This window comes from Alexandromys fortis, unplaced genomic scaffold (assembly GCF_014885135.2).
Source record: "Alexandromys fortis isolate MF-2015 unplaced genomic scaffold, M_Fortis_MF-2015_v1.1 scaffold_259, whole genome shotgun sequence".
Taxonomy (NCBI): Eukaryota; Metazoa; Chordata; class Mammalia; order Rodentia; family Cricetidae; genus Alexandromys; species Alexandromys fortis.
In genome coordinates, this window is record NW_026068154.1 from 135,592 (window position 1) to 149,646 (window position 14,055).

The window sequence follows — 14,055 nt, forward strand, 5'->3', positions numbered from 1 at the left end:
TGCATTTTTCTGTGTTTCTGTTTTGAGACAGGGTATCACTAAATTGCCTAGATTGGCTTTGAACCCAGTTTGTAGCCTTACTAGACCTTGAACTTCTTATGTTCCTGCCTTAACCTCCCAAGTACTGGAATTACAGGACTCAGCTAGACATTCATTTCTAAATTTGGCAGTTTCTGCCCACCCCACGCCCTTTTTAAGTCATTAATAGGTACGCTTAATGTTTTCTTTTTTAAAAAGCAATGTTTGGGAAAGCGAAATGGCTCCGCTAGTAAGGCACTTGCTGCTAAGCCCTATGAACTGAGTTCAATACCTGGGAACCATATGGGAAAAGGGGCCAGCCAAATCTAGCCAATTGCCCTCTTGACTCACGCTGTGGCACACATATGCTTCTCCCACATTTTTATTTTAATTAAATACATGTAATTAAAAATGAAATTAACTATGTATAAAAATTCCCGCTGTGAGGAAGGCGATCCCTTCATTGGTCATTGTGTCGTGGGACAGTGCATGTGAACGACCCTGTGCCTACGGACTATAAGAAGACAGCAGGGCCGCTCTGGAGGGCAGGAGCACATTCTAAAACCCAAACCTACTCAGAGCTTCTGCAAGTCTGAGCTTTTGGGGTAGTGGCTGCCTGTGTCGCTGGCTCCCTTCTGTCACTCAGGTCTCATTAGCCAATCAGAGCAGCCACACAGGCTGTCCAATAAGGGGCGCTGCTGGACAGCGAGAGCCGGATTCTTGGCCGCCATGCAGCGGTTCCGCTTTTAGGTTATTGAGGCGCTGCGTGGGCTGCGCTGTGAGCGCCGCTGCCAGGAGCTGTGAGGAGAGGACCAGCGAACACAGAAGCCGGTCATGGTGAGCGAGGGACCACTGTCCCCAGACGGGGAGGAGCGGCCGGCTGAGCACCGGAGCCCCCGTGACGGGTCCTCCTCGCGCAAGGGGTGGGAGCTGTGTCCTGGGACCCCAGGCTCTGGTCGGCTCCGCCCCTCGGGCTGCGTCTGCGTAGAGCGCTGAGCACCGTGCTGGGAGGCTCCGCCCCGCTCGCCATCCTTGTCGGTGACTTCACTTTGGTGCAGGCCCTCAGGAGGTGTCTATGTGTTAGGGTATCTAGCTTCTCTGAGTTATCTGTAAGAGGTTCTGTACTTCACATTTCATATTTAGGTTTAGGGTGCACTTAGAGTTAATTTTGTGGAGTTATAAAGTCTGTCATTAAATATTTTTACATATGGGTGTTAAATTAAGGTAGCCCACTGTTAATAAAGGAATTCCTTTGAATTTCCTTGTCAAATACAGTTGACCGTATTTTTGCACATTTATTTCAGACTTTTCTCCTCATCTGTTTATTTCGAGATAGAAAGTTTGTTTTGGTTTTTGAGATAGAGCTTCTATGGAGTCCTGGCTCTCTGGAGCTTTCTTTGTAGATCAGGATCCTGTCTCTGCCTCCCTGATCATGCCCACCAGAAATAGTCTGTTTTTATTGTAGTTTTAAAAGCAGATGATAGTAACAAGTGAGCCTACTGTTTCAGTGTGTTGACAGTTTTCTTTCTTTTCTTTCTTTCTTTTTTTTTTTTTTTTTTTTTTTTGAGAAAGACACTCATGACTCAAGTCTAGCCTCAAACTCACTGTGTAACTGAGGGTAGCCTTGAACTTCTGATCTTTTTCCTCTCACTCACCTCAAGAGTGAAAGGTTAAAGGTATGTGTCAACCCTGTCTGGTTTTATGTGGTGCTTTGAAGGGAACCCAAGGCTTCCTGATACTAGGAATACGTGTGTGAGCGTGTGTGTGTGTGTGTGTGTGTGTGTGTGTGTGTGTGTGCATCAGATCCCCTGGAACTAGAGTTAGTTTCTGGCTTCCATGAGGATGAATCCAGATCATTTTCAAGAGCATCGAAGGCTCTTAACCCATTAGTCTCTCCAAGCCCATAGTATTGGGGCATATCCATCAGAGAAGACTGCTTAGACATGGGTTTAAGCAAATAGAAAGTCTTTATTAGCCAGCCAGTGAATACATGGGTGCCAGTTTCTCAGTGTACCACTGAGCCTTTCGCAGAGTGAGCTTTTAAACATAAAAACCATATTCTGGGTTGACCTACTTCAGGTAACAAAAGCAGTTAGCTAGAACAAAACTACGGAAGCCAAAATGCAAGCTTAGTACATGTACAGACTTTTCCAGAACTGTGTACTTTGATGGATTAGATCTTTGTTTTCATTTTGGCAGGTGGTGCTGTCTGTGTGCTGAGCTGTATGGCCTAAATGGTGCTTCCATCATGGAGTCAGTTGTGCTAAGGTCTGAGGGTCTGTTACATTCCTCCTGGTCTTAGTGAATGAATGAAATTGTGGGTGCTCTAAAGAGGTGTAGTTGGTCCCAACTACTAAGCTGACACATACTTGGCCATGTAGCTTAAGATGTAGGTCCCTGATGTTAATCCAATTAAAATAAGAATAAAAGGCCTCACCAGTGCTCATAGAGTATTTAGCCAGGGGAAACCGAGAGAGCAGAGACTGTGATATCAGTTATATTTATAATATCAATTTTTCTTATTTTGAGGTTTTTCCTTTTCCTAATTATTCTTGATCCATTAGCAAAAAACAACAGGTTTCCCCAAAAGCCATACAATAGTTTCCTTTATCTCTCATCAAAAGTAAATCTAAACCTCTTCAATTTTGTAGGACCTTATTGGCCAGGGAATTTAAATGGTTTTTTTTAAAATACTTATTTATTATGTATACAATATTCTGTCTGTGTGTATGCCTGACGGCCAGAAGAGGGCGCCAGACCTCTTCACAGATGGTTGTGAGTCACCATGTGGTTGCTGGGAACCGAACCCAGGACCTTTGGAAAAGCAGGCAACGCTCCCAACCACTGAGCCATCTCTCCAGCCCGGAATCTAAATGTTTTAATTCAGAAATTAAAACTTTTAATACCTGTAGATCCTGATCAGCCTGTCTACTTAGTTTGGAAAGCATCAGAAGAGACATTTAGTCAAACCATTAGAGACCTCCACAAGGTCTCAGGGCCTTGATAATATTGCTGTTAACTAGATGAATTAGCAGCCCATTAGACAGAATAACTGGCATCAGAATAAGGGGAGGTCACTGGCTTAAAGGTTTGAGCATTAGATAAGTTTCAGCCTCTTATAAGTCCTAACGTTAATTTGGGCTGTACCTAGTCACAATAAGTTTTGTCAGTTGATGAGCTGACAGTTTGGTTAGTTCCTATCCCTCTGTAGTACGGGAGCTGGGTGTCTAAGCATAACCAGTAATCCTGACCTATTTCTGATTGGGAATGATTAACTCTGTTCCTAGATTCCCTTCCCATGGGATAGTCTTCTTGATTCCCCAGGTTTTTCCTTTTTTTTTTTTAAGGCCAGAATCTTTATGGAATTTCCAGATTTCTAATTTTATGGTTTATCGGATTACATTTCCTTTCATATAGTTCCCGGGAGGGGGCTTTCTGTGTATCCATCCGTGTATTTTCAGGAAGCCTCTGTTTCAGAAACCCCATTTTGCAATGGAAACTTCCTTGTTTTTGACAACTAGGGAGACCAGCCACAGGGCATGCCTAGAATTGTAAAGTGTATTTCTGTATTAAAAGATAAACTCCCACATCTTTCTCCAGTACAAACAGACAACACTCAAAGAAGACAGCAGTGTGCAAAGGTCAGGATGGATATGGGATGCTGGTCTGCAGTTAAACTAACCGATATCTTCCCTGCATCTGTCTTCCTCAGTTTCCAGCTCTAGGCCTGGAGTCAGTGGGCACTGGACCATGACCCTGTGTTCATATCAAACATAGATTCAGGAGGAGGTGGAGGGGCAGGGAGTGGAAGGACCTGGGGCTTAAATTGCTAGTTTTTATTAATGTTTTTTTTTTTTTGTGTGTGTGTGTGTGTGTGCTTTCTGTAATTTTTCTTTTCTTTTTCTCTTGTGTGTGTGTGTGTTTATGTTGTGTTAATGGTTAAATCACAGTTTAAATAGGAGATGATAGCTTTTCTATAAAACATTGTACAGAGTTGTACATTTCCAGTTCTTACGTGTTTGGAGGAATTTAAGGATGTGATCATTTGGGTCTTGTTTATCATTTTTTAAAATAATCATGCATTACTGATTCCCTGTCTTTGATACACATAGGCCTAGTCATACCACTTTTCTCTGTGTGTGTTTTTATGGTTGAAGGTTCATTTTGAAGAATGTATTCATTTCATCTACGTTACTAACTTTTTTGTTATGAAATTATTCATTGTGTTTCTTCATGGTCTTTTCATTTTCATGGTAATGATGACCAGAATGTATAACGTGTTTATTGTGTGTGTATGTGTGTTTGTGTGTGTGTTTACGTGTGTGTGTGTGTGTGTGTGTGTGTGTGTGTGTGTAAGAGAGTGCAGAGGCCCGTGGAGTTTAGAATAGGCCATCCGATTCCTTGGAACTGGGATGACTGGCAATTGTGAGCTTCCATGAGGATGTTGGAAACCCAACCTAGGTCTGCTACAGGAGTTGTGAGTGCTGTTTACCACTGTGTCCTTCTCCAGCAGCTACTCTTTAATTGATAATTTTGCATCTTTTTTTCCTAGTTTGGCTATCGGCTAGTTAAATTTTCCTGCTGTTTTTGTAATTGCTTTGAGACAGGGTCTCTTTATGTAGCACTGACTGTCCTGGAATAGGCTTATTAATTTAATTGATGTTTTTAAAGAACTGAGTTTTTCAGTTATTGGTTTTCTGTGTTGATTTCCTGTTTATAATTCGGATGCAGATATTTTGAGGGTGCCACTTATCTCAGAGGGCTAGGATGGCAGGCAACTAATGGTCACTAAAACCAAGCAGAGCCCGAAACTTCTGAGTTCTTGTCTTATACTAAGAAGAATAAGAAAACATGGACAAGAAGTGAACACAAGTGAGTGCAGACTTATTAAAAAAAAATGAGAAAGAACTCTTAAGAGTGGGAGAGATGTGTGTGTGTGTGTGTGTGTGTGTGTTGCTGTGCCCAGTGCTGTGCCCAAGAGTGGGAGGGGTGCATGTGTGTGTGTGTGTGTGTGCTGTGCCCAGTGGTCCTTTATGGGCTTTACAGTAGGAATTGGATGCAAACCTAAGTAATTCTAATTGTAACTGATCAGTTTTGAATGCACTGGGAGAGGAACCAGTTAAGAATCCCTAAACTATATTCATCCTCCCTTGTTCATTTGTCCATTTAGGGGAAAGGTCTCCTGTGCTAGGTGACTAGCTCATGATCCAACATTAGTCCCTGCTTTTACTGTTTAAGGCAGTGGCTTTCAACCTGTGGGTTGCAACCTCTTTGACAAAAGGGTTGCAATATCCAAAAATGTTTGCATTGTAGTTCGTAACAGTAGCAAAATTACAGTTAGGAAGATAGTTCTCTGGTTTGGGGTCACAACAGCAGGAAGAACTGTATAAAAGGGTTGCAGTGTTAGGAAGGCTGAGAACCGCTGGTCTAAGTAGAGCTTAACTTCACTCTCTTATTCCCTTTCCAGAGGGAAACCCTACTACCACGTGGTGGGGTGATGAGCGATCTGATTGCTTTGTGTTGGTGACAGATACTTTATGTTGGTTAGGAATAGCAGTTACAAATACCACTGGTAAGAGTCAAAAGGAAGGCAGAGACAGGAACTCCATGGGTTCAAGGCCATCCTGGCCTACATAGAGAGATCTAGGGCAACATAGAAAGACCCTGTCTCAAAAACAGTCAAGGGAGAAGAGACTTGGTCTTAGCTTATAGAGTCTGTATATAGGCAGATGTGTAGACGATGATATCTTGTTGAGTAGTAAAATTTATAGGATAGGTTGGTTTCCTTCAGACTGGCCATTTATACTTTGGGTTACTAAAGATTAGATTCTACATGGTGGCTTGATAAATTTTGGAAATTTGCTTATACTTTTGCCCCTTTGTGTCTGTAATGTATTTCAAATGTCCTCATCTTTGTTAGACAAGTCATCATACTATATATGAAATTATTAATATGTATAAATATTAAAAATTGTTCTTTTGGGATCACTATGGGTTATTTCACATTTGCTGCTTTATTAAATTTGACTGAGTGGAAACTGCTTTCAGGATTTTAATGTTTGCCTTGCTGGAGTCACAGCACAGGTGCAATTCCCCACTTCACAAGTTTTGACAACTTGTTAGCCTAAGCGTGTTGTGTGGATAGATTCTTCCATTATTGCTGTTCACTGAATGTTCAGAAAGCTAACAGGGGTTCAGAAAATGCCAAATGTTTCCCTGAGTCATTTAGACTGAGTGACTACTTAGTGACTACCATTTATGTTTGTACACTTTCTTCAGTAAAACTCCTATTTGTGCCTAAGAAGTTCCAAGGAAAAGCAACCTCTTGACTGTATTCTATCTTGTACATTATACTCCGTTCTAGAAAGAGAAATTGAGGCGGCCCAGTAGCATACTCCAGTCCCTGGATGTGGTCATGAGAAGAATGTTCCCACTTCACCGTTTCCTGCATGAATGTCGGTGATAGCATTGAAACTCCTCTGTCGTTGCATAAACATTTGGAGACTGCGGAATTTGTGCACATCTTATTAGTTATCCTAGCGCTGTCAGTTTCACCCATTTCTTACGCACACATATGGGATATTTTAGGACTCAGTGACCTTTGAGGATGTGGCTGTGAACTTCACCCAGGAAGAGTGGGTTTTGCTGGATCCTATTCAGAAGAACCTATATGTCAATGTGATGCTGGAAACCTGTAGTAACCTTGCTTCTGTGGGTAAGAATGCTGATGTTCCTTAGCTTTCTCGGTTAGACACGTGTTTCTTCTTTCTCTACTTTGGAATGTGGAAAGGGAAGAATAATGTGAATAAATCAGGCATGGGTACAATGTGCATTAACCCTAGAAAACTTACAGTTTCTTTGAGGTTTGTAATAATTTGTGAAAATTTTTTCTGGGTCTGTATTTTAGGAATCAAATCAGAATACCAGACCATTGAAGAGCATTATAAACATCCTGGGAGAAATCTAAGGTAAATTACATGTATTAGTGGGAGAAAATATATTTTGAGAAAATCTTAATGTGTTATGAAAATTTATGAGCAAGTAGCAAGGCAAGCACAAATTTAAATTACTCACCATTAGAAAAATTTCACAGACATAATGTAATTCCATGTACGAAAGCTGTTTAGATTTGAAAGGCAGTTTGCTTGTAAACAGTATTGAGGAAAGTGCATGTATGAGCTTTTAATCCTAATCCATTTAATTTGAGAACGGTTAGATTCTGCAGAAGACATACACTTCCCCTGATTTAGGGAATAGTGGAAATCCAAAGCCTACTAATGACTAAATAGTCATCGGTGAAGCAACCCCTAGTAATGTGCCTGCCAGTGTTTACAGAAGTCAAATACTAGCTTTTGGTCTTGGGGAGTAAAGAAGGTAACCCATTTTGAGAAACCCCCAAGGTATTGAATATCAATAGAAGTCCAGAAATTTCAATTCGAGTGAAACCGTGTGCATGTAACTTGTATGGGAAAGTTTTCATGTCTCGTTCATCCTTTGATAGGAACGTCACATCCCGCCCTGGATACACACATGAGCTTGAGGAGTATGGAAAGAAGCAATATACCTCCAGTTCTCTCGCAACTATTCACATATACATGGGAGCCCACAATGGGAGAGGAACCTACGAGTGTGAAGTATATTCCGAATCCTATGGTTCTCCGAGTTCACGTGGAGTGTGTCAGCAGATTCACAGTGGAGAACAGCCCCGTGAGCATCATCAATATGACACAGCCTTTATTGGTCCCAGCTCATTTTGCATTCGTGGAGGGACTCACACCCAAGAAAACCCCTCTGAATCTAAACCAAGTGCCGCCACTCCGAGTCCTTCCAACTACCTGCCGTCTCCCAGCGGAACTCCTAATGGAGAAAACCATTCTGGTTGTATGCCATTTGGCAAAGCTTCCAGTTGCCAAAATTCCCTGCAAAGACATGAAATAAGTCACACCGGGGGGAAATCATATGAGCGTAGGCAGTGTGGTCAAGTGTTCCAAGGTTATAGTTCCCTGCAAAGGCGGAAAATAATTCACGCTGGAGAAAAACCCTATGAATGTACACAGTGTGGAAAGTCATTCATTTATCCCTATTTACTTAAAATGCACGAAAGGTATCATACTGGAGAGAGACCTTATAAATGTAAGATCTGCAGTAAAGCGTTTCTTTGTTCCTCTTTCCTGCAAAGACACAAGAGAACTCACACAGGAGAAAAACCGTATAAATGTAAGCAATGTGCTAAGCCCTTTAGAGGGCTCAGTAATCTTCGAGTACACGAAAGAACTCATACTGGAGAAAAGCCCTATGAATGTAAACATTGTGGGAAAGCGCTGCGAAGTCACAGTTCCCTTCAGAGACATAAAATAGCTCATGCTGGGAAGAAACCCTATGAATGTAAGCAGTGTGGTAAGACCTTCATTTATCCCTATTTACTTCAAACCCACGAAAGATCTCATACTGGAGAGAAACCCTACAAATGTAGCATATGCAGTAAAGCCTTTCGTTGTTCCTCTTTCCTTCAAAGACATGAAAGAACACATACAGGGGGAAAACCCTATGAGTGTAAGCAATGCGGCAAGGCTTTCAGAGGTCATAGCTCCCTTCGATTGCATGCGAGGTCTCACAGTGGGGAGAAACCATATAAATGTAACATTTGCGGTAAAGCCTTCTTGTGCCCCTCTTTTCTTCGAAGACATGAAAGGATTCACACTGCGGAAAGGCCCTATCAATGCAAGCAGTGCAGCAAAACCTTCAGGGGTCAGAGTTCTCTTCAGCTACATGAGCGAGCTCATAGTGGAGAGAAACCCTATAAATGTAAGGTCTGTAGTAAAGCCTTTCTGTGTTCCTCTTTCCTTCAAAGACACGAAAGGACTCACTGTGAAGAAAAACCCTATGTGTGTAAACAGTGTGGCAAAGACTTTAAAGATCAAGGCTCCTTTCAAAGACATAAGGTTTCTCATGTTGGAGGAAAACCTTACGAATGTAAACAGTGTGGTAAGTCCTTCATTTATCCATGTTTGCTTCAAGTCCATATAAGAACGCACACTGGGGAGAAACCCTATGAATGTAAGCAGTGTGACAAAGCCTTCAGAAGTCTCAGTTACCTTCGGATCCACGAAGGAAGCCACACCGAGGAAAAGCCCTATGAATGCAGACAGTGCGGCAAAACTCTCAGTTGTTCCAGTGCCCTGCAGTTACACAAGAGAACACACACTGGAGAAAAGCCCTACGTGTGTAAGCAGTGTGGGAAGGCCTTCAGGGGCTTCAGTTATCTTCGCGTCCATGAGAGGACGCACACTGAAGAAAGACCCTATGAGTGTAAACGGTGCGGGAAGACTCTGAGTTGCTCCGGTTCACTTCAGCTGCATGAACGAACTCACACTGGAGAAAAGCCTTATGAGTGTAAGCAGTGTGGGAAGGCCTTCAGAGGTCTCAGTCGTCTTCGGGTCCACGAGATCATTCACACTGGGGAAAAACCCCATGAGTGTAAACTGTGTGGCAAGGCCTTCAGATACCATAGCTTACTTCGAGTGCATGAAAGGACACACACTGGCGAAAAACCTTACGCTTGTCAACAGTGTAGTAAAGCCTTCAAAAGTCTCAGTAATCTTCGAATACATGAAAAAACCCATAGTGGTTTCTACGGATGCAAACAGTGCGGCAAAACCCTCAGTTCTTCCAATTCCCTTCGCGCGCACGAAAGAGCACATAGTGGGGATAGATCGTATGGCTGTAAAGAGTGTGGCAAAACCTTTAGACGCTTCAGTAATCTTCAGGTCCATGAAAAGACTCATGCTGAAGGAAAACCCTACGGGTGTAAACAATGCGGCAAGTCCTTCATTTATCAGTATTTACTTGAAAAGCACGAGAAGGCTCATACCGCAGAAAAACCCTATAAATGTGTGATATGCAGTAAAGCCTTTATTTGTCCCTCTTTTCTTCAAAGACACGAAAGAATCCATAGTGGAGAAAAACCCTATGAATGTAGACAGTGTGGTAAGGCATTCAAAGGCCTCAGCTCCCTTCTGTTACACGAAAGAGCCCATGGTAGAGAAAAGCATTATGACTGTACGCAGTGTGGTAAAGCCTTCAGATGTCACAGTCTCCTTCAGGCACACGAACGAACCCATACCGGTGAAAAACCCTATGAGTGTGAAGAGTGTGGCAAGACCTTCAAAAGTGCTGGGTACCTTCGAATACATGAAAAAACTCATAGTGGTTTCTATGAGTGTAAACTGTGTGGCAAAGTTCTCAGCTGTTCAAGTTCTCTTCAGTTACACGAAAGAACACACACTGGAGAAAAACCCTACGAATGTAAGCAGTGTGGGAAGGCCTTCAGAAGTCAAAGTTCCCTCCGAAGACATGAAAGAATTCACGCTGGAGAGAAACCCTATGAATGTAAGCAGTGTGGGAAGTCCTTCATTTATCCCTGCTACCTTCAAATGCACGAGAGGTCTCATACTGGAGAGAAGCTCTATAAATGTAATATATGTAGTAAAGCCTTTCTTTACCCCTGTTTCCTTCAAATGCATGAAAGAACTCACACTGGTGAAAAGCCTTACGCATGTAAGCAGTGTGATAAAGCCTTCCGGAGTCACAGCTCTCTTCAAATGCATGAAAAAGTTCACACAGGAGAAAAACCCTATGAATGTAAACAGTGTGGTAAAGCTTTGATAAGTCATAGTTCTCTTCAGAGACATAAAATGGCTCATGATGGAGAAAAACGCTATGAATGTAAGCACTGTAGGAAGTCCTTCATTTATCCGTATTTACTTCAAATTCACGAAAGATCTCACACTGGAGAGAGACCCTATGAATGCCAAGACTGTGGTAAAGCCTTTACATGTTACCGTTCCCTTCGAAGACATGGAAAAACACATACCTAAGCAGGGGAAAACCCTTATGAATGCCTACAAACAGGCAGGAATGTTTAGAATTTCTAGGTCTTTTCAAATAGTGGAAGTACTGGGAAAAGGTCTAATGAATATAAGACAAATGGCAAAGGCTTTAGATTTTTTTTGTTTGTTTGTTTGCTTGCTATGGATAGCTTGGGAGAACTCACTGGAGAAAATTCCGTGACTCTAAGAGATTTGTTACGATCTTCAATTCCATTTGAAGATATGAAAATAGCTGGTGTTAAAGCCTGTGAATGAATGGAGTATGATATTCATTTCTTAAACATCCACTCAAATGCATAAACTAGTGCACCATGAAGGCAGTTCTGTAGAAAGAGACATTGGATTGAAATTGCTGCAGTTTGGAAATTAAAGCTTATATTTTAACCACGCTAAAAATCATGCAATAACTCCGATTGGAAGAAGATTCTACAGATTTATATGTATTGAAATACTGAAGCAAACAATGTTCAAAGTGTCATTGCATGAATGAAAAGCTGTGTAATTTGTGAATTATGGTGTTTACCAGTGATTTGTGTTTAAAGAAAATTGCAGCAGCACCTGACATTGCAGGCCTGAACTCTTGGGGACTGTGGTTTCGAGGCAGGAGATAGTAAGTTCAGGACCTGTCCACACAACTTAGTGAGACCAAGCACTGGTCTCCCAGTGTAATTCCCAGTCCTGCCATCAAGAGAAATGGGAATGTCCCTAGGTAATGAATTTCTATTTCTTTTGCAGGAAAACATTGAGGCGAAGGTTTTCTAAGTGTAGACACAAACTTTTAACAGCAGAAATAACTGCTGGTATAAATTGTTAGACAATTTCCTAATCATAGTGTATCCTACCGTACACTTAAACTACGTGGTATAACTTCAAGACTCTTCTAGTCTGTGGAATGTAGCTTCATTGTATATTTTAGTCGTAGCGCCAATTAATACTATGAATCGAAAGATTTGGTATAAAAATAAATGTTCTACAAATGAAGAATACTTACTGAGAGCAGAGTTTTTAAGGACTAGATTTTCTTCCATCAGAGACTTTTAGGTGAATATAAAATCATTGGGCACATTAATCTACTGTAACTCTTACCAACACTGTAGACTTTGTTTGTAGTATGTTCTTTGCCTAAAGACACTGTAGGCTTCATTTGTAGCATATTGATGTTTTCCCAAAGAATACATTAGCTTATAACATTTACAGCGTGTATAAATTTAATACTTAGGATTCTTGTAATAACACTGTTTAAAATGTAACCATTTACGATTGCTTAAAAACTGTTTCTTTGTATGCTTATTCTTTAATTTTTGCATTGTATATATTTTTTTAAAAAATTGTTTGTGAAAAAATGTTATCATTTAGAACACTGAGGCAGGAGGTTGGTGTTTGTAGCTGTCCCTGATTAAATGCTGAGACACTGAGACCTAGAATAACCAGGTCATGACAACTGTTAACTTGCACCTTCTTGTCTGTCATGGAAACTTTTCAGGAACAGTAAGATGTATAGAGCTGATGACAGTTCTCCCTTAAGCAGTCCTTTGAGAAGGACCTGTTGACGTTCTTGAGAAAGTCTCAGTTTTCTGAAATAAACACATGGTAGTGTGCTTATTGGTGTTTTTCATTGTTGATCTGTTGTAAGCAGGTAAAACACCATGCACATTTCTATGTTAATGGAAATCTTTTGGTATTAAGTTTAAGCTTTCAAATGTATGACGATTCTATTGAGGTCTGTAAATGCTTTTGAATTCTTTTGGGCTCTTATTTTCCTTCTGCAGTTTCTTTGAGATTGGAGACTTTTGAAATCGAACTAGGTGCATTATCAGATTGCCATAAACCCAGGGGAGATGGGACGGAGTGTTTCAATTTGAATATGAAATTATCCCCACAAAGTCTTGTGGTTGGACACAGATTTTTAGTCTGTGCTTCCTGATTCCTTACTGGATTGCAATAACTGAGATTCAAAAACCACCTGGTAACATGTAAAGGTTTTGAACTCAGTGATTAAAAATCCAGATTTATATGTGCATTGATTTTTATATCACTGGCATCACTCACCGATGTTTGTATCATGTGATTTAACTGTACCTCCACTTTGTACTGATCACGCAACATGTGTATACATGTGATGTCATGCCATGCCATGCAATTAACATACCAACTCTTTGAAGCACCTTAGCTCACACAAGACTTGCTGACTGTTGCAAATTGAAATACTTTTACTAAATTCTAAGAGTTTTCTGCTCTTTTGGAAATACTGATTTAATTGTGGAAAACAGACTTTTCTATTTCCCAGGTGTCATTCATCAACATATAAATACCAAATTAATTTATCTTTGTATTGTATAGTATAGTGTAGCTTTAAAAATTGCTTGAATTGCCCGGTTGTGTGTTGCACGATTTTATTCCCAGCACTTGGGAGGCAGAAGCAGGATTCCTGTGAGTTTGAGGTCAGCCTGGTCTACAGAGTGAGTGTTAGACAGGCTCTAAAGTTACAAAGAGAAGCCTTGTCTCTAAAAACCAATAAAAAAATTGCTTGAGTTACTTACTTGTATTTTATTTAAAAAAATCATTCATTGATTATTGGGTAGCAATAAAGAAAAGTATTTTAACAACTTAGGAAATGGCCCTAAGTGTATTTCTGCCTTTATTTGTGATGTTTTCCATATTTGACAATTATAAAACCAAAGTATCAAATAATTAATTATCAATCTGAAAAACATTCCCTATGTGCTACACTATCAAATATTCAGCTAAGATTTTGTGTTTTATGTAAAAATAAATATGCCCATTCTATTAATATACAAATTTACTTTCATGTTATTAAATGATAAGAGATATATTCACCAAATTGTTTTTCAGTGGATTTCTTTGATTTATTAATAATAAATGTATCATTTGAACACCCACTTCATAGACGTATGTATATTCTCAGGGTTGCATAACAATTTTTTATACAAAAGGAGTCACAAATAAAAAAACTGAATTATTCTGGTGATGTCCAGCTTATGACACTGTTTGCGGGGCTGGAAAAACCTTTGGCAGGTATGGCCTAGCTAGAGTTAAGTGGGTCTTTGAAAATCAGGCTTTCAGAATTACAACCATGCCCCAGTTCTTGGCTGTCTTTCTCTGTCCTCATACTATAAGGTGAAGATTT

At 40.6% G+C, this 14,055-nt stretch overlaps 1 protein-coding gene across 2 annotated transcripts; it reads left to right on the forward strand.

Annotated features, from left to right (window-relative positions):
* The first annotated feature begins 729 nt into the window (after positions 1-729).
* On the forward strand, positions 730-13,820 carry LOC126491569 (zinc finger protein 14-like). Of its 2 annotated transcripts, none has more exons than XM_050127321.1 (4): positions 730-2,286; positions 6,607-6,733; positions 6,926-6,986; positions 7,520-13,820. In XM_050127321.1, exons 2-4 carry the CDS (start codon positions 6,700-6,702, stop codon positions 10,893-10,895), a joined length of 3,471 nt encoding a protein of 1,156 aa, XP_049983278.1. In that variant the 5' UTR covers positions 730-2,286; positions 6,607-6,699; the 3' UTR covers positions 10,896-13,820. The 2 variants fall into 2 exon arrangements, with proteins under 2 accessions (XP_049983278.1, XP_049983277.1); XM_050127320.1 differs by having other exon boundaries at positions 763-855.
* Positions 13,821-14,055: the final 235 nt, after the last annotated feature.

Coding starts and splice junctions, on each gene's coding strand:
- LOC126491569 (XM_050127320.1), top strand. Junction 6,734..6,925: donor TAGTAACCTTGCTTCTGTGG/GTAAGAATGCTG, acceptor TCTGTATTTTAG/GAATCAAATCAGAATACCAG. Junction 6,987..7,519: donor CATCCTGGGAGAAATCTAAG/GTAAATTACATG, acceptor ATCCTTTGATAG/GAACGTCACATCCCGCCCTG.